General features: G+C 40.2%; 1 protein-coding gene across 1 annotated transcript in view; it reads right to left on the bottom strand.

Moving 5' to 3' along the window:
- Positions 1-19,915, bottom strand: part of ubxn4 (UBX domain protein 4) — a 47,840-nt gene extending 27,925 nt beyond the window's left edge. The window contains exons 1-4 of the mRNA XM_059970230.1: positions 19,715-19,915; positions 9,054-9,156; positions 8,890-8,918; positions 2,186-2,304 (exon numbers count right to left, since the gene is read on the bottom strand). Coding sequence (XP_059826213.1) covers positions 2,186-2,304; positions 8,890-8,918; positions 9,054-9,156; positions 19,715-19,796 — 333 coding nt within the window. The 5' untranslated portion in view covers positions 19,797-19,915. The remainder of the gene's footprint in view (positions 1-2,185; positions 2,305-8,889; positions 8,919-9,053; positions 9,157-19,714) is intronic.
- Between the last annotated feature and the right edge of the window lie 1,518 nt (positions 19,916-21,433).

Genomic DNA, 21,433 nt, shown 5'->3' with positions numbered 1-21,433 from the left:
AGTCTGTCCCCAACCTAGCACAATTCCAGTGGGCTCAGTAGAGGCCCTTTCTCTCCCCCAGAGAGCAGCAATAGGCCACTGCATCCAAGACCACCCAGCTGCAGAGGCCTACTCCTCGCCATGACTGAAACAACACAGCTCCCCTGCTGTTGATCTTACCAATAAATGGACTTGTTGTACTGTATGTTACCAGTGCCCAATATGGTCTTGAAATCCCAATAAAAACATCCATATTAATCACTTGCTTCAGTTATTGGATTGTGCACCATCTTGGCATAACATTGTGTATTGTCGCTGCATTGTCGCCATGACTTGTTCTGTACAAAATCCAGCTCCATCGCTACTCAGCAACCCACTGATGGGATAGTACTGCAGTACTTAATGTTCTTAATATCCAGCAGTGACTTGTGCTTGCAAAAAAGAACAAATGCACCTTTGATTGGAACCCGTGTGGCTGTTGCGTCTGAGCATGCCACAATCCTAGTGGAACATCTTCTCATCCCAGGAATTAGGCCAGTGATTACCTTTCTGACTATTTCCATTACTAGAATATCCTTTCCAATGCATGTTACTCCAGGTGTGCCCTCACCAGCACCTTGTGTAATTGTAGCAATACTTATTTCCAAACTTCAGTCCTCTTCTAATAAAGACCACATGCCTTCCAAACTGTGATTCACAGAGCAGATCCTTTTGTACTTGACTAATCTGCAATCTGCTCTTTCCATTTTGATAACAGTTTGCCTTCAGATACTTCCAAAGTGCATAACCACATTTATCTAATTCAACTCCATTTTCACCTACTCAGTGAGGCATTCAACATCCAGTTGTAGTCCTAATAAACATGTCCTCCCACCTACTTTTGTATAATTGCTCAACTTGGATATCCTTTAGTTTGCCTGTTTTTCCAGGTCATTAATCTAAATATATCAACTCAATTTGGAACAAACACAAAAGATATAAATTTAAAATGTCAAACGATGAATGCTATCAGACTTGGCTCAGTGCAGCACGAAGAGTCTAACGGTCCAGAGCTTAAACTTATTCTTGAGATTTCAGTGCAAAATGAGGGATGACACTTTTGAGAAAAGGAATGCTGCAGTTATAAAGTAGCATTATTTTGAATGAGAGAGAGGCCTTGTTTGTCCTTACAGGCAAGTACTATAAAAATCACATTGAACACGAGGAACCTTCACAACTTCAATCTATACCTTTTTCGACTATCTTTTTTTCTGTTTGATTATGCCATCAAATTAAATATTGCATTTGTTGCGTTTCCCTATACTAATGGAGATGCAAGAAATTTTATAGTATCTTAAGGCTTCAAATTATTTTTTCTGTTTCAAAAATAAATCTTAGAAAACAATTACATTCGTGAATCACAAATCCATGCATTCTCCAGTGACAGGAAGGTAATCTGTAATAGGGTCATTTCTGCTCTTAACTTTCTGCACCTGATCTGCATATCACCATAATGATTCAACAGTTCTTTGCATCATAACACGTGAAAGAGCTGGAATTCAGCAAAGGAATCAACTAGCCATGAATGCATATACATCACCAGTTGATCTTTGAGCCAGTTAGGTAACCATAAGCACTATTTTTGCACATTTTACAAACATAACAGGATTCTCACTGTCATGCAAGGAGAACAAAAATCATACTAAACCATCTGGCTAGGACATTTGCTAAAGAGGAACAGTACTGAAACTGCTGGGAATGCAGAACTTAACTTATCCAAAGTTCTGACATAATTAAAATTAAAATAATAATTCCACATTGCAGTAACTAATCTATCAAATAAAAACAATAAATGACATTAATGGCATTTGATTCGTAACAGGGAAATCATACCTGAATGAGAAATTTCATGAAAAAATCTAGATTTTTAAAAAATGTATAAGTATACTTGATGACTGATTAACTTTGGAAAGAAAATACATGCCCTTTCTCAAAACATTTAAATCATTACCTATCCATGTTCCAATTTAGTATAGCATAATTATGGTCAAATACAGATTCTAAATGAGAGCAATAGATACTTTTAATAGCTTTAAAAGTCTGATTACATACTCATAATTTCCTGTATAGTCATACATTTTTGCCATGCAATTTAAGCTTAAAGATGTATTAAAATTAAAATTAATTGCAGTCACCACTAAAGAATAACAAGAAAATCATTGCTTACTTCTTTCACTTTCTGAATTCGAGCTACAAGTTCCTCTGCAGTCACACTACCAGCAATTACCTCCAATGGAATTCCATTGTCTCCTATAAAAAAACATGACGGGATGCACACCACAGGATCTGCATATTCTTGATTTAAGGATCATTTTTGAGTAAAATGCAAAGGCAAGTGGAACAACATCTTTATTTATACATTCATATAAACTGCTAACAGTGGTGAAGCTTTAATTGGTAAAAATCTGCACTCCCTTCAGAATGGAACTCGCTTAATAGGACCCAAAGGCTGTACTTGGAACTGTCCCACATTTATCTTTAGTCCATCTGTAAAGAAGATATTTTTGAACAAAAACTCACTAAACTACATTTATCAGCCTTGCACAAGATAATCAGGTCACACAGGCTTGACAGATTAAACTTCACTGATGAACGTGCTAGAAAATCTTGGAAAAGTTGTGAAGTTGCAAAGTTGTAAAATTCGGTAACACTTTTGAATTTTAAATGAATTCAACAACTACCAACGATGAAATAAACAAAGAAAATTAGAAATAAAGCACCTAGAAACGCAAAATATTTTTAAGTATTTGAGCTAGAGAATGTGCAGAAAAGATTCACAAGGATGTTGCCAGAATAGATGGCTTGAGTTATGGGGAGACACCGAACAGGCTGGCACCTATATTTTTTTGGGAGAAAGCAGTCGAGGGTAATCTTATCTGCAAGCTTGCAGATGACCCTACTGTAGTCTAGTCAAGACATCATCCTCTCCCTCAATGTCATCAGGACAATAGCAATGGACACTGACTTCAGGTGCAGTACGTATTAGCAGTGCTGAGGCGTTGAGTTCCGAAGTGTAAATATCACCAATGGCTTGTGTTACTCCAATTAAATAGATGTCATGGCCAAGAAAGCACAGCAGCACCTCTACTTCTCAGAAGGCTAACAGGTCTTTATTGATCCTTGACAATTTGAAGCATGCACTATAGAAAGCATTCTATCTGGTTGGCTCTTCCCAAGACAGCAAGGAATTGCAGAGTTGTGAGCACTACTTTGTCCATCAGAAAAACAGCCTCTCTTCATTGACTCTGTCTACATTTCTTGTTGCCTCGGAAAAGCAGCTGGCGTAATCAAAGACCCCACCCACCATGGACATTCTTTCTCCTCCCCCCTTTTCATCAGACAGAAGATATAAAAGTTTGAAAGCATGCACCATTAGGCTCAAAGACAGCTTTCACCCCACTGATTTAAATGTGTAGGAATGCAAGAAGCTGCAGATTGTAGTGGACTCAGCCTAATATGTCATGAGCACATCCTTCCCCACAATCAGAAGATTCTATGAGGCTCTGCCTCAAGAGTATCTGTCCTCAAAGATCCCCACTATTGGCATCACACCATCTTCCTGCAGCTAATTTCAGGCAGGAGGTGCAGTAATCTGAAATTCCATACCACCATGTTCAAGAACAGCTACTTTCTGTCAACCATTTGGTACTTGAACCAACCTACACAACCTTAATCACTAGCCCAGTAGAGAACCAAGACTACTTTGATTACTTGGTACCACAATAGACATTTTTTTGTTCTAAATGTGTTCTTTCCTGTAAAAATTGTGCATGAATTATACATAATTTATACTTACCTTGTAAATGCTACTTATGCCGTAAACAAGTTTTTCATTGCACCTGTGCGTGCAGCATAATCAAAGATTCCACCACGTGGGACATTCTTCTCTCATCTCCCATTGGATAGGAGATACAAAATCCTGAACCAAACTCAAGGACACCTTCAAGGACTGTTATATGACTACAGTTGGCCCTCCTTATCTGCAGGGAATTGGTTCTAGGACTCCCCGCGAATACCAAAAAGCACGGATGCTCAAGTCGGTGGACTTTACGACCCGGCGGAGCTCCGGAGCTTATATAATCTGTCCCAGTGCAGTGGATTTTAGGATCTGGCAGAGCTCCGGACCTTATTTAATCTGTCTCAGTGTGGTGGACTTTAGGACCTGGCAGAGCTCGGGACCCTCCGCCCACAGTGTTACTGTTCCGGAAAATGATCATGATTGAAAATAAAGTGGAAATAATAAAGTGATCGGAAAGAGGTGAAATGCCATCAGCCACTGGAAAAGCATTAGGCTACAGTCGGTCAACGATCGGAACAATTTTAAAGGATAAAGTGAGAATAATGGAGCATGTGAAGGACCTGCCCTGATGAAAGTAATTATTACTAAGCAACGCAGTTGTTTAATTATTGAAATACATACGTTTCTTAAGTGTTTTATATACATAGAAAGGTAAAATATATACTATATACTAAGACGAACGTTTGACTGACACTAAATGATACCCGATGTACCTGTTCTGGATTAAGAAAACTTCTGTTTTTTTTCGATTCCTGATCCACGGTAACCTATGCATGCCTTCCTGTATACTTTAAATCATCTCTAGATTACTTATGATCCCTAATACAATGTAAATGCAATGTAAACAGTTGTTATACTGTACTGTTTAGGGAATAATGACAAGAAAAATAAAGTCTGTACATGCTCAAACAACAAGTGCTGGAGAGAGAACTTCCGGGTTTTCCCGATCTGCAGTTGGTTGAATCCGCAGAACCCGCGAATAACGAGGGTCGACTGTATTGAATGGTTCTCTAGTACAATAAGGCGGACTCTTGAGTTTATAATTTATCTCATTATGAAGATCTCATTATCTCTCTGTAGTTGCAATTTATTCTGCATTGTTATTGTTTTATCTTGCACAACCCCAATATACTATGTATTGATTTAATCTGTAAGTTTTTCAATTAGAAATCAATTTCAATGCAGTTGTGCATAGACAATAAACTCAACTTTGACTCTGAATGTTAATGGTGAACTCTTCTAATCCACATCATCATTCTCCTTGTACTGGACTGTCTCCCTACACTTTGTAAATGTAGCATCATATCTGACCTTCTGTTATTGTTCTTCTCCTTATACTAACTCAACATACTTATGTTTTGAAATGATCTATATGGACGGCTTGCAAAACTAAGTTTTCCACTGTATCTCAGTACATTTAACAATAAAAAAATCAATTCCAATTTATAATATAGCGGTTTTCCCCAGCGTAGCAAAGCCTTGAACTAGAAGGCATAAGTTTAAGGTGAAAGTACTCGGGGAGTGTGCACACTAGCTCACTAACATCTTCAACTTTTAATTCATACAGGCTGCTGTCCCCACATGCTTCAAATCAACCACCATCAGACCTGTATGACTACCTCCTAGCAGCATTGATCATGAAGTGCTCTGAATGGGTGGGAATAGCACTTATCAAAAACTCCAATCCTGCCACACTGGACACTCACTAATATGTTTACCGATAAAACCACAGCATCTGTCATGCACCCGACCCTGACACACCTAGAAAACAAGGACACTTATGTCAGAATGTTGTTTCTGGATTTCACTTCAGGATTCAACACTATTGTTCCACAGACCTTGGTGAATAAACTCCTCCTCCTCCTCCTCAGTCTAAGAACACCACTGTGCAACTAGATGTTGGACTTCCTAATGAACAGGCCTCAGATAATCAGGATGCACAACTGTTCCTCCCTCCCATCATCCTCAACACGGCGCCCTTGAGGGCTGGGTGCTGTACACACTACTCACACGATTGCACGGCCAAACACCCAAGCAATCACATTATCAAGTTCACCAATGACACAACAGCTGCAGGGCTCATCACCAATGAGACAGCCTACAGACAGGTGGTGGAAGAGATCGAGGTCCGGTGCCAGAGAAAAAACTTCTTCCTCGACGTCAACAAGACACAGGAAATGGCTATTGACTTCAGGAGAACTTACATCACTTACAGCCTTTTTTACATCGATGGCACTGTAGTGGAAACTGCAGGCAGTTTCAATTTCTTGGGAGTGCTCTTCTTGCCACAACCTCTCATGGTCACAGAAGACGTTCTACACAATCAGGAAAAGCTCACAAGTGCCTCTACTTTCTGAGGAGGCTGAAGAGAGCTGAGCTTTGTACATCTATACTTACATCCTTCTAGGTTACATTAGAGGGCAACCTGACAAACTGCATTACTGCATGATACAGAAACCGCAATGTGGCAGAAAAGGCGGCTGTACAACAGGTAGTCAAAACTGCCCAATGTATTAATGGCACCAGCTTATCAGCCATCAAGGACATATGTACAGAAGAGTGCCTGGAAAAAGACAATAACATCATGAAGTATCCTACACACCCTGCTCACGGACTTTTTTCTCCACTCCCATCAGGGAGGATGTTATGTAGGATCCATGCCAGGACGACCAGACTCAAAAACAGTTACCTTCCCCAAACAGTAAGGCTGATCAACACCTCCACCCACAAGACCACAGCCCCAACACTACTACTTCGTTTCCTGTCAGAGTCACCTTACGTACAGACACTCCTGTGCTTAGCGTCACTTTACGGACATACAAACAACCCATGTATAGAAGATATCTGATGTTATTAATATTGTGTGTTTTATTATCGCAAACTTTATCCTATTGTGTTTTTCTGTGCTGCATCTGATCTGGGGTAATAATTAATTCTACTTTATACGTGTACAGGAAATTCTGTTAAACAATCTTGAATCAATTGCTGGCAGTTCACCACAAAGCAGAATATCTCCCTCACAAAATACAGACTGTCCTACATATACTGAATTATTTAAAAGATTTGCTACTGATTGGACAGCTGTTGTCTTATTATAGAAAGTACATAGTAACAATATAAATTGGACCACCATACCAAATGAGACAGCTGCATGAAAATTCAACTGTGAGACAAATGTCTGCAAGACCAATAAGAAATTTAATGGAAATAGTTCTACAAGTTAATTAAACAAAATGGCACACAATCTCTTTCATCACCAACTGCCATTTGGAAGTCTCACATTTGTTGAGCTAAACAATATTTTAAAAGATTTTTAAAATCAGGAACCAGAAACTACTAATAAAAGAATAAATTCTGAAGAACAAAATAACTTAAATGTTGAGATTAAGACCTTGTCTCAAATACAGTGCTTTGCAGATCTATAATGAAACAAGGCCAAATTGTACCAGCCCAAACTAAGTCCATATCAGAGGAAGGCAACAGAAGATCTATTTACACTACTACTACCGAATTGCATCCAAAATAAAATAAATAATCCCTCTATTTATAATTTATTATCAACCACTATTTTAAAAATTATCTAGAATTTCAATCATTGGCATTATCCTCCACCATCATATCCTTTGCTTTTCTATTTAAGCTATCCTAAGGTCTCAACGATCTGATTCAGCCTTCTCCAATTTCCTAGTTCTAATTCTGTATAAGCACATCCATAGAATTCTTATTCAATGTCTTTTTCTGGTAAACCAACTTATGTGGATCTTTTGAAGTGTTTTACTCATATAAAACCTTGAGCAGAACATACAGTATTTACAGTTTTCAAAAATTACCAATTGATGGACAAAGTCCCCATACTAAAATAACACATTAAATCCTCATGAAATCAGTTCTACCCTTACAGAATTACCTGTCAAATCAGAATGCAGACATTACGTTGCAGATGTGTTTTCCCATTTTTTCTATGCCATTAAGTTTCCCTATTTTCACAAATCAAAAGAATATTTGATAAAAGATCACATTTTACATTGTCCCAAGTGGTTTGATTTTTTGATCAATAAATGTAAATCAGAGAACTTAATAAGATGCAAAGTGTATTCCAGAGCAACTAACATAGGCTAAGTTACACAAATGATCGCACCAAGTAAAATGTTAAAAAAAAACAACTCAGATTGAAGGTTTCTTTCAGCGGCATGTATTAGTTCACAATAACTAGGTAGTTATGGTGATGGATCAGCAACTCAAATGTTAAAAGTTAAAATCCTATCCCAGGATATAAAAATGAACTTAAACGATCTGGTACTGACCGTCCCTAAGATACACAAGGGTTCATTTCTAAAGGAGTGCCTGTAAACAGATTTTTTTCCCCCCTACAAGTCAGAAACTAACAATTTCAATGAGGACCAATTAAGAATACTTATTTATTGCCTTTCCAAGTAGTTACAATAGTACTGAATCAGAATGTCTCTCATCTAATGGCTTGCTTTGGGGAGTGGGGGGGCCTTAAGTTTTCAGTGGATGTTACATTGTTTGATAAAGCATTTTACAGGTGCCATTAGAAAAAATTTACTTTGAGTTTCCAAAGAAATTCACTTAAGCAGCCTCTGCCTAAGAACCTATAGCTGCAATGTAAATGTTTGATAACTGTAGGAACTGTAAAGAGCTTTATGAAGAGTAGTTGGCTTGAATTAATTAACTGCTAACCACAATACATAATTCCTGAAGGTTAATGGGGGAACTTGTATAAGACTTCCATAAGCTAAATCTTCTGTAACACAACGAGTCCTGTGTATTGCCACACCAAAGAAAACACATTTCCATGACCAGTGTGCATGGCTTAGAAATTCAATTACAACAGGTGACCAAAATAAGGTCTTTGGGACAAGCAACACACACAAAATGCTGGAGGAACTCAGCAGGTCTGGCAGCATCTATGGAAATGAACAGGTAGTGGACATTTCGGACCAAAACCCTTCTTCAGGACCAAGAAGGAAGGGGAAAGATACTTAAATGCTTAAAAGTGCTTAGAAGAAAACAGAACCTAACTTTTAAGAACAGAAGAGAAAAAAGGATACAAATTTGAGAAAACTGCATACATGGTTCACTGTAGAATAAAAAAAACCATTGTCAAATATTATAATGGTTTTTAGATCTATTTAAAAATATCTCAATATCAATGATTCAAAGACAAACAAAATACCATAACCCACCATTTGGTGAATGTACATGGGATACTTGCCTTTTAGCATCTATTTTAATAGCAACAAAAGAGTTGACAGTTGCTTCTCCTACTCCTTCAGCTTCCCAACTTGCAGCCATCTGTTTTGACTGTTCATCATCCCCTAAAAATAAAAATCAGTATTCAAAAGAGACCAAAACATTATTTCAAAGTGAGACATGCAGTTCATTACTATTTCAAAACTAAAAACTTCTTGATTAGAATGTGTTCAAGTAAATCAAATGAATATTGCACTTGAGCGCTCTCTAATATATTCTAAAAATACCTAAAAATTATACTTAACGCAAGTACAATATGCAGCTTTGCCACTCTTACTTGGATTCCATGGGCTAATAATTTCTAACTCAGCCTGCCAAGTGAGGTCTGATCAGAGGCCTTTCTAAAACAAACCAAATCATCCTTTTCGTACTGCCTTAAAAACTTAAATCAATTTGCTAAGACACGTTTTCCCATTCACAATTACATTTCTCATTTATTCTGTACATTTCTACTTCTTCTAATACAGGAAACAGTCATTCAGCCTACTGGTCCATCCCAAAAGAGCAATACTAAAGAGCCTGATGCTCCATTTCTATTTTCCTGTTGCTCTTCAAATTACTCTCTTCCATATAATCCCTTTAATTATTTTTGGTACTTACACACACTAAAGGACAAGTTATAGTACTAATTAACCTCACAACATATCAGATATGGGACAAAACCAGAAGTCAAAAGGAGACCAGAGGTGGAGGATAAATGCGTGGCTGATGGATTGTATGGCAGGGATTCAGATTTCTGGATCATTGGGGCCTCTTTTGGGGCAGGTGTGATCTGCACAAAAAGGACAGGTTGTACTTGAATTCCAGGGGGACCAACATCCTGTTGGGGAGGTTTGCTCGGGTTATTGGGGAGAGTTTAAACTAGAATTGCTGGGTGGTGGGAACCAAACTGAAGTGTTGGAGGAAAGGGTGGTTAGCTCACAAATAGAGAAAGATTGGAGAAAGTGCGAAAGGAAGGATAGGCAGGTGATAGAGAAGGGACGCACTCAGACCGATGGTTTCAAATGTGTCTATTTTAATGCAAGGAGTATTATGAACAAAGCAGATGAGCTTAGAGCTTGGATCAGCACTTGGATGTTGTGGCTATTACGGAGACTTGAATAGCTACTTCAAGTGCCAGGCTTTAGATGTTTCAGAAAGGACAGGGAGAGAGGCAAAAGGGGTGGGGGTGTGGCACTGTTGATCAGGGATAGTGTCACAGCAGCAGAAAAAGAGGAAGCCATGGAGGAGTCTCTGTGGGTGGAAGTTAGGAATAGGAAGGGGTCAATAACTTTACTGGTTGTTTTTTTAAAAATATAGATCACCCAATAGTAACAGAGACATCGAGGAGCAGATAGGGAGACAGATTCTGAAAAAGTGTAATAATAAGAGTTGTTGTGATGGGAGATTTTAATTTCCCAAATATTGACTGGCATCTCCCTAGAGTGAGGGGTTTAGATGGGGTGGAGTTTGTTAGGTGTGTTTAGGAAGGTTTCTTGACGCAATATGTAGATAAGCCTATCAGATGAGAGGCTGTACTTGACCTGGTATTGGGAAATGAACCTGGTCAGGTGTCAGGTCTCTCAGAGGGAGAGCATTTTGGAGATAGTGATCATAATTCTATCTCCTTTACCACAGCATTGGAGAGGGACAGGAACAGACAAGTTAGGGAGATGCTTAACTGTGTAATGGGAACTATGAGGCTATCAGGCAGGAACTTGGAAGCATAAATTGGAAACAGATGTTCTCAGGGAAATGTATGGAAGAAATGTGGCAAATATTCAGAGGATATTTGCGTGGGTTCTATATAGATATGTTCCAATGAGACAGGAAAAGGATGGTAGGGTACAGGAACTGTGATGTACAAAGGCTGTTGTAAATCTAGACAAGAAGAAATGAAGAGCTTACGAAAGGTTAAAAAAACTACCGGTAGGTAATGAGAGAGATCTAGAAGATAAGGCTAGCAGGAAGGAGCTTAAGAATAAAATTAGGACAGACAGAAGGGACCATGAGAAGGCCTTGGTGGAGAGGATTAAGGAAAAACCCAAGGTATGTGAAGAGCAAGAGGATAAGGCAAGAGAGAAGAGGACCAATCAAGTGTGACAGTGGAAAAGTGCGTATGGAACTGGAGGAGATAGCAGAGGTACTTAATTCACTATGGAAAAGGATCTTGGCGATTTCAGGGATGACTTGCAGTGAACTGAAAAGCTTGAGCATGTAGATATTAAGAAAGAGGATGTGCTGGAGCTTTTGGAAAGCATCAAGTTGGATAAATCACCAGGACCAGATGGGACGTACCTCAGGCTACTGTGAGAAGCAAGGGAGGAGATTGCTGAGCCTCTGGTGATACTCTTTGCATCATCAATGAGGATGGAAGAGGCTCCGGAGGATTGGAGAGTTGCAGATGTTGTTCCATTATTTAAGAAAGTGAGTAGAGATAGCCCAAGAAATTATAAATGAGTGAGTCTTACTTCAGTGGTTGGTAAGTTGATGGAGAAGATCCTGAGAGGCAGGATTTATGAACATTTGGAGAGGTATAATTTGATTAGGAATAGTCAGCATGGCTTTGTCAAAGGCAGGTAGTGCCTTACTAGCCTGATTCAATTTTTTGAGGATGTGACTAAACACATTGATGAAGATAGAGCAGTAGATGTAGTGTATATGGATTTCAGCAAGGCATTTGATAAGGTACCTCATGCAAAGCTTATGAGAAGGTAGGGACCATGGGATCCAAGGGGACATTGCTTTGTGAATCCAGAACTAGCTTGCCCACAGAAGGAAACAAGTGGCTGAAGACTGGTCATATTCTGCATGGAGGTCGGTGACCAGTGGCGTGCCTCAGGGATCTGTTCTGGGACCCCAACTCTTTGTGATTTTTTACAAATGACCTGGATGAGGAAGTGGAGGGATGGTTTAGTAAATTTGCTGATGACACAAAGGTTGGGTGTGTTGTGGATAGTGTGGAGAGCTGTCAGAGGTTACAGCGGGACATTGATAGGATGCAAAACTGGGCTGAGAAGTGACAAATGGAGTTCAACCAAGAAAAGTGTGAGGTGGTTCATTTTGGTAGGTCAAATACGATGCCAGAATATACCATTAGTGGTAAGACTCTTGGCAGTGTGGATGATCAGAGGGACCTTGGGGATCCAAGTCCATAGGACACTCAAAGCTGCTACGCAGGTTGACTCTGTGGTTAAGAAGGCATATGGTGCATTGGCCTTCATCAACTGTGGGACTGAGTTTAAGAGCTGAGAGGTAATGTTGCAGCTATATACCACCCTGCTCAGACCCCACTTGGAGTATTGAGCTCAATTCTGGTCACCTCACTACAGGAAGGTCGTGGAAACCATAGAAATGCAGAGGAGATTTACAAGGATGTTGTCAGGATTGGGAAGCTTGCCTTATGAGAATAAGTTGAGTGAACTCAGCCTTTCCTCTTTGGAGCAATGGAGGATGAGAGGTGACCTGATAGAGGTGTACAAGATAATGAAAGGCACTGATTGTGCAGATAGTCAGAGGCTTTTTCCCAGGGCTGAATTGGCTAGCACAAGAGGGCACAGTTTTAAGGTGCTTACCCCTGAGGAGATGTCAGGGGTATGTTGTTTTTTTTTAAATGGCAGAGAGTGGCAAGTACGTGGAATGGGCTGCCGGCAGCGGTGGCGGAGACAGAAACGATGGGGTCTTTTAAGAGATTCCTGGATAGGTAAATGGCGCTTAGAAAAACAGAGGGCTAAGGCTAAGCCTAGGTATTTCTAAGGTAAGGACATGCTTTGTGGGCCAAAGGGCTTGCATTGTGTTGTAGGTTTTCTATGTTTCTCTAGACATCAGGCATGGCTGAACGTGGATACTTGGATCTGAAATGCTAACTGCTGCACCACCATAACACCTCTCTAAATATACTGTGCCTCCATAACTGGCTTGGTGGCGCAACCATAAACAGAAGGGACGAAAAGCCTTTCAAATTGACCTGTGCACTGTAACAGTGAGCATAATGCTTTACCCCAGTTCCAATTCCCATTGGTGTCCTTTAAGGAGCATGTACTTTCTCTCCATAACCGCGTGGGCATGCTCTGGGTGTTCCGAATCCTCCCGCATTCCAAAGACATATGGATTTGGGTTTGTACAATGTGGGCATACTACGTTGCTGCTGGAAACATGACACCTGTGGGCCGCCCCCAGCACATCCCTGGACTGTAATGGTCATTGACACAAACAACGCATTTCACTATCTGTCCGATGTGCATGTGACAAAGCTAATCTTTAAACAAATATTCTGGAGCCAAACGATTACAAGCCACTTTATTAATAACATCTTCAACAGAAAACAGACTATACTTTGCATTCCTTTAAGTCTAGCACATTAAACTGAAGATGCACAGTAACATATGAACAAGTAGGCAATTCTGCTTCTTGAGTGTGTACAGCCATTTATAAACTGATCTATGACCTAATACCATAATCATTTGGATTTTGTCAAGACAAAGCAATGCAGAGCTGCCTTGTGGTTACACAGGGAGATCATCTGGCTGTTTTGTCAGGGGAGAAAGTTATTACAATTGTTGATTACTTTCAGGATGTTCCCTAGGAAAGTTAAGTACCACCACCATTTATTTCTCAATCTCTATTAAGTACAGAAAGGAGACCTATTCTTTGTTTTAGCTTTTCAAAACTTTAAAACAAAATGTTTTTCAAGCTGGTTTAATACAGGTCAAGAGGCAAATTAAAGAAACATTTTAAGGAGCAATCAAAGTCTAACAAATCTAATGCAATTTGAAGAAGTACCTGCTGATAAAGGAGTACCAGTGGATGTGGTATTCAGAGACTTGTAGATTTTTGATAACATCTAACATTACTCGTTAAAACACAGATTAGAAGTAATGTATGGAGATGAACTGAACATTGTTGACAGGTAGAAAACTAAAGAAATAGCCATAACTGTTTTCTGGAAGGATACAATCGTTAGCAGGGCAGGATTCAAAATGGTTATTAATAATCAAGGTGATGGAATTAAGTGCAGTCAAACCACACTGAGGGGGTGAGGGGTGAGGAAGAAAGGGATAGGAGGCAGTGTGACCTATGAAATATTTGCAATGAGGCTCCAATGTGATTTAAACAAGTTGGTTGAGTAGATAACTGCATGGTAGGTATAGATTGATGCAGATAAATATGAACATCTTGGAACTAAATAGAAATATTATTTGAATAGGCATAAATTGACAAGGACATTGATGTTACTGTACACACACTACTGAAAGCAAGCTTTTAAGTACAGCAAGTGGTGACGAAAGAAAATAAATGTTAGTTTTGTTCTAAAAGAATCTGAATACAGAAGCAAAGATGCCTTGTTGTAGCCATACAGGGACCTTAGTGAGGCCTTATCCAGAGTTGGTTTCCCTGAGGAAGGACACTATTGCCATTACCACAGAGTTACCAGACTGGAATGGCTGGTTGAACAGGTGAAGACAATTAGTGTCAATAGAGTACAAAAGAGCAAGAGGGATTTTAAAGAAACCTGTACCATTCTAACTGATTAATTTAACTAGACAGAGGAAGAAGCCCAAACCAGGGGTTATTTCTTCAGCATATAAAGTGTGTCATTTAGAACTAAAAATCAAGGGAGATGTCTTCACATAGAGGGCGACAAATCACAGAAAGCAGTGGTGTCCAGGTTACTAAATATAATGAAGTCAGATATATTGTTTATTTGTGTTGTTAAAGGGAGGGGAGAAGGTATAAACAGACAGAAGTTGATGATCAGTTATAATGGTGCTGAATGCTGGAGAAGGCATAAGGATTCAACGGTCAATTCCAGCTCTTGTTTTTGGTTCCAAACAAAACATCACATATTTAATTAAGAAATACCTAAAAGGTCAAATTCCTATTTATTTTTACAACTTTAGTTGTGGGCTTCACAATGTTAATATTTTCTAACTAGTCTACCCAATTTAATCTGTCCAAAGTTTTAAGAACTTAAGTCACGATGGGATTTGTATCCGAGAACCATGTTAACCATGCCAATACTTCAACAATATTGAAATCTTAGAATTTCTTTCAAGTTGTTAAATGTTAGATTATTGGGTGCAGCACAGGTGATCGCACCTGATGCACTTCAGCGATAGCTAAAGTGTAATTGTGGAAATGTGATTTGCATCGATTTCCAGATGATACATGAAATTTCACTCGAAGCTGAAATCTACACGCTTGTTTACAGAATTGTTCGCGGAAAACCACGCTTATATTCTCTTGCATCATGACTTTCACTGATGCCCAGTCAAATCTGTGCCCTTCTCGATCTTCCTGGGTAGAGACCAGGGACAGTCATGAAGATCGAGAGGACCAGCGAGTGAACACTCGGCAAGCAAGAGAACTCCTAAAAGTATGGTTTTCTGTGAACAATTCTATAAACAAACACTTAGACCTTGAGTTTATTTATGAGCTGATACAGGCAAAATTTCAGACCACATGCATATTTACCACACATCCAATCAGCAAAGAAATTTCCTCCCCACATCACAATTGAGTTTTCAAACTGATATCCAATCAGCTGATTGAAAAATATATACAGGCCAAGCATTCGGAGAATATACTACTTTTAACTGTACACTAACCATGTCTCCTTGCATGGTGATGAAATGTTTTCAAGTTGCCATGATTGGAGAACAACTCAACTCAACCATCCCACCTGAGCTACACATCTTTCGAATTATTTCCAGACAATAGATTATTATTGGGAGAAGTGGCAGATATCTGAATCCCAGGAAAACGTGACTTGAAATGAAAACACAAATATTAACTGTATTTATCAGATATGTGGATGCTGAGATAAAAAAAGACATGCAAGTCTCTCAATGGCATCATGAGCATAATATGCTCTACATACAAGAGATAAACAGATTCAGCAAGAGTAAAATATGGAAGGTATCAATGTGAACAAAACATGATGACACCCCCGTCAGACACAAAATGTTGACAAGTTGCCAACAGCGCAAGTCCACAGAAGACAGAGACATGAATTAGGGTTAATAGTACACAAAATAAAATTGAAACTAATGGAAAAAGAATTGATGCTACTGCTGCAGAAAGTTCTGGTTAGATCACATCTGTTGAACTGTAAGTAGTTCCAACACCAAAACCTTTAGTACTTCAGAGTCCCAATACAAAGTCAATTTGAAGTGCTTATTCATTCCATTCTTCATAAAAGCTGCTCAACTTACTGAGTATTTCCAACATTATATCCTGCATTTCCACCTACAGTATTTTGCTGTTCAATTACAAAGGACATCAGTAGCACTCCTACACCGAAACGATAGCAGAAATTACTGGATACTTTGCAAGCAGCAAGTGATACTGGGTCAAAGGTATGCTTTAAATCCATAAATGATAGTCTGTTTTTAAGTCAAAATTATTAAACAATATGGGGTGAATGTGAGCAAGTGGAGTACAGCAAGAGTGAATTATTAATCTCGCAACATGCCTTTAACAGCAGCAGACATAAGAAGGACTCTGCAGAAGGTCAATCCCAATTAGGTGGCTGGGCCAGACAACATCCCATGGCCGAGAACTCCCAGTCCCTGTGCCAAAGAATATCTACACCTTCAGAACTGACTGACTACTACCCAGTGGCATGGACGTTAATCATCATGTACTTTAAATGGCTGATAATGGCACTTATGGACTTCCTAACCAATAGACCTCAGAAAATCAGGATGCACAACCACTCCTCCCTCCCATCATCCTCAACACAGTTGCCCCCCCCCACCCCCCAAGGCTGTGTGCTGAGCCATTGCTGTATACTCCACTCACTCAGGCTGCACGGCCAAACAACAAAGTAATCACATTGTCAAGTTCAGTGATGACACAACTGTGGTGGGACTCATCACCAACAACAATGAGACAGAGAGGAAGTGAAAGAGCTCGAGTTTTCTGTTTTCTGGTGCCAACCAGAAAACCTCTTCCTCGGTGTCAAAAAGACAAAGGCGAAAGTTAGCGACTGCAGGAGAATCTGCACCACTCACATCACTCTTCACAGCATCGGAATCTGTAAGCTGTTTCAAGCTCCTGGGAGTGCACATCACAGAAAACCTCTCGTGGTCCCAGAATACAGACTACACAGTCACGAGAGCTCACCACACCTCTATTTTCCTAGGAGACTGAATGGAGCTGGAGGTAAGACACCTACACTCACATCATTCTGCAGATAATAGCGGATAGTGTCTTGACAAACTGCACTATGGTAGACAGTAAGGCTCTATAAAGAGTATTCAAAACTGCCCAATGCATCACTGGCACCAGCCTACCCACCATCAAGGACATATGTATAAAAGGGCGGCAAAAAGGGCCAGTAACCTCATGACTGATCCTACACACCTTGCTCATTTGCCCCATTCCCATCAGGGAGGAGGCTATGTAGCATCCAAGCCAGGACCACTAGACTCAAAAACATTTCTTTTCCCCAAGCAGTAAGGCTGATCAATATTTCCACCCACTAACTCCAACACTACTTTATTATTTCCTGTCAGTCACCTTATATACAATCTAGTGTCACTTTATGGACATATAATCTATGTATAGAAGCTATCTTATGTATTTATATTTTGTCTTTATTTTCTGTGATTTTTGTGCTGCATCAGATCCAAAGTAACAACTTCTTTTTTCTCCTTACACCTACAGGAAATTACGTTAAACAATCTTGAATAACCATACATCTGGAATGATGATTTAGCCAACAGTTCATAACCATGGCTAAATCATTGGAGCGTAGAAGGTTGAGGGGGGATTTAAAATTTTGAGAGGGATAGATAGAGTTGACTTGAATAGGCTGTTTCCATTGAGAGTAGGGGAGATTCAAACGAGAGGACATGATTTGACAGTTAGGGGGCAGAAGTTTAAGGGAAACACGAGGGGGTATTTCTTTACTCAGAGTGATAGCTGTGTGGAATGAGCTTCCTGTAGAAGTAGTAGAGGCCAGTTCAGTTGTGTCATTTAAGGTAAAATTGGATAGGTATATGGACAGGAAAGGAGTGGAGGGTTATGGACTGAGTGCGGGTAGGTGGGACTAGGTGAGATTAAGAGTTCAGCACAGACTAGGAGGGCCGAGTTGGCCTGTTTCCGTGCTGTGATTGTTATATGTTATGTATGTTATATGGCTAATGTGGAAATGTAACTTCAGTTAATTAAATAAATAACCTGATATCTGAATACCAAAACTGGTAACCATGAGATGATAAAAATGTTCTAAAAATGCATCCAGTTTACTATCTGATCTGGCTTTTATATACCTCAATGTCCATTGTGATGTAGTGCAGTTAACGGCCATTTAAAAACATTACATAGCTCCAGCACAATTAAGCATGGGTTAAAACAACTCCTTTGATCATGAGTGAATAAAATATTGAGTCAAACATCAACACTGGTTTTGAATGAAGTGCTCCTGCTTCTAATTTCCAAAGCACAGGATTTTCTGCTACTTCATCCAAGTGGCAACCTTCCATGCATCAGCCTTGACTGCTGATATGACCATGTGGATTGCTAAACTGAGTCTATCCAGCCTTCATTTTACAAATAAATGCTTCTAACAAGCTTCTCTTTTTATTTTTTACCCATAGAACAAAATTCCATTTAGTTTTGTCACCAAAATTTTTTGAGACCCAGGGACTGTGCAGACCTCAGCAAATGAACTTGTTTTTTTTTCCTTATTCACACAAGCTGCAAACTAAATAGTTGTTTTACAAAGCTCACAAACCCTGGACTTTAATCACAATGATACATCACACACACAGAAACAAAACGATATTTACTTGGACCTATTATGCTAATTTAAAAAAGTATAGAAGAATCTGCTAAAATACAATTTTTTTACTAAAATGCTCGGTGAAGATGAAAAGATCAGGACAAAAGACTATCATTCTAACCAATAGGTCCATAATCACAATTTATATGTGGATTCACGTTCCGCATTTATAACATCGCAGCAAACAACTGTCATCTTGAAAGCTATTACTGCCTCGAGTCAAGATGATTTTCTTTTACAGTGGGATCTTTAATCCACGTATGCCAGCAAATAGCTTTGCACCCTAAGTTATCCAATATCAACCCCTTTTCTGAAAGGCCCAGAGAGAAATATAATGTTGCTTCCATGCGAGGTTGGAGAGAGAGCAACTACCTTCGAAACAAGCGAGAACTTAGCAAACTTTAATTTCACCTGTGGCCTGACGTGGTAATGCAAATAAACACAAGTGCATCGTTGCACTGTTTGCGGACAGCATAATAATGAAAGACTTCCATCTTTTGACGTTTGCTGGGGATTGGTGCGTTTATATTTTGATACATCACCCAGCATATTTGGAAACAGAATCAATATCCGAGACAAAAATCACAGTTTCACTAATCAAAATGGCAACAAATTAGAAGACCTCTTTGGGATGCCCCAATGCCGCATTTTCCCCCGTCAGCAGTTGGCTGCTACGCATGTGCTTTTAAATAAAATCCTGTTCGAACTGATGGGGTACACAATTCAACAGAATGCAAAGAGATGACGTGTCGGAGCCCAGCTCCCACTCCAAAAGACAGCCTCAAGCCGGAATGACAAGGCTTCCTTCCGGCTAGGCCGCAGCCCACCTGCCCGAGCTCGGCCCACTGCCATACCTGTAATAAACACTATGAAAACCGCGTTGTTTTGTTTAGCGAAAGCGATGGCAGCAGGAATGGTGCCTTCAAACCAGCGCATTCTCCTGACACTCTCGCAGCTTCTTCACATAAACCAAACACAACCGAGTATTTTCTCCACCTCCAAGCCCTTCTCCCGTTTACAAAAGCAATGACTCGTCGCTGATATTACGCCAGTCAGACTGGCCCTCGGGGCCGTCAATCACCCGAAGGAGGCGTGTCCACTGAACCTTCCCGAACAGCGGTAGGTCGGTATCCCCGTCTATCAATCACCAGAGGGAGGAGCGCTTTCTTTGCGGTCAATCACAAGTGAGGCACAACAAACTACCGAAGCTGGAATCTGGAGCAACTTTCGAGGTGCTGGAGATCAATGAGCCAGGCAGCATTTGTGGAGAGCCCATCGACCGCCTCTCTCTATCCCTCCACAGATACTGCCTGACCTGCTGAGTTCCTCCAGCGATTTGTGTGTATCGCTCTTCCCCAGATACAAGGACAACGAAGTGTTGGTCGCGGGAGGCTGGGCAGCGGCTACGGGCTGCTTTGGACTGAAGATTCATCAGTGGGTCTGGATGAATACACCGCAGATGTCACGGACAGTCGTAGTAGACGAGTGTTTGTTTCCCCACAGAATCATTCAGTCTTCCACAACCAGAAGCGCTGGATGAACCAGGAGATCTACAACCTGCTAAAGGGAAAATCAGAGGCATTCAGGTCTGACAACAAGGCAAGACACAAGATGTCCAGATATGATCTGGGGAAAGCCATCTCACGGGCGAAGGGGAAATTCCGGTATAAACCTGAATCAATGAAGGATGCTGTCTTCTGCGGCAGGGCTTGAATGCTAATACATCTTTCACAGTGAAGCCAAGCAACAGAGGTGACAAAAAGGCTCCGCTCCAAATGAGCTCAATGCCTTCTATATTCGCTCTGACCTTGAAAACTTGGAGGAACCTTCACTAACTCCCACAGCTCTTGATGACCCTGGGATTTCAGTGTGTGAGCTCGACGCGGGGGCATCCTTCAGGAGGGTGAACCCACAGAAAGCACCTGGCCCTGGTGGGATACCAAAGACCCGTGCTTATCAAATGGTTTTAAGCAGGCCTCAATCATACTGGTCCTTAAGAATGTGGTAACATGTCTCAATATTTATTGTCTGTAGCATTTACAATACATCGAACAGTGATAAACAGTCTTTTTGAGAGGTTGGTGATGAAACACATCAACTCCCGCCTGAGAAGCGACTGAGATCTGCTCCAATTTACTACCGGCAAAGCGGATCCACAACAGATGCAATTTCATTGGCTCTTCATTCAACCCTAGAACATCTGGACAGCAAAGATGCTGTTAATCAACTGCAGTTCAATATGATCGCTCCTTTAAAACTAATCAGTAAACTCCAAGGCCTTGGCTTCAATACCCATCTATTTCCTCACTTGCAGTCTCTGGTCAGGATTATCTCCTTCATATCTCTGTCAGCCCAGGTACACCACAAGGCTGAGTGCTTAGCACCCTGTTCTACTCGCTTTACACTTATGACTGTATGGCTAAGCACAGCTCCAATGCCGTATCTTGTACAGGATATTGTCTCATGAGGCAATGACCTGTGTCGTACAGGAGCAAGATATATCAGCTAGTTGAATGGTGTCGCAGTAGCAACCTTGCACTCAAATTTAGTATGAGTAAAGAACCGATTGTGGA

This window comes from Hypanus sabinus, chromosome 5, assembly GCF_030144855.1.
Source record: "Hypanus sabinus isolate sHypSab1 chromosome 5, sHypSab1.hap1, whole genome shotgun sequence".
Classification (NCBI taxonomy): Eukaryota; Metazoa; Chordata; class Chondrichthyes; order Myliobatiformes; family Dasyatidae; genus Hypanus; species Hypanus sabinus.
The sequence above is the reverse complement of the archived record's forward strand: the minus strand, read 5'-3'. Positions and strand labels throughout refer to the sequence as shown.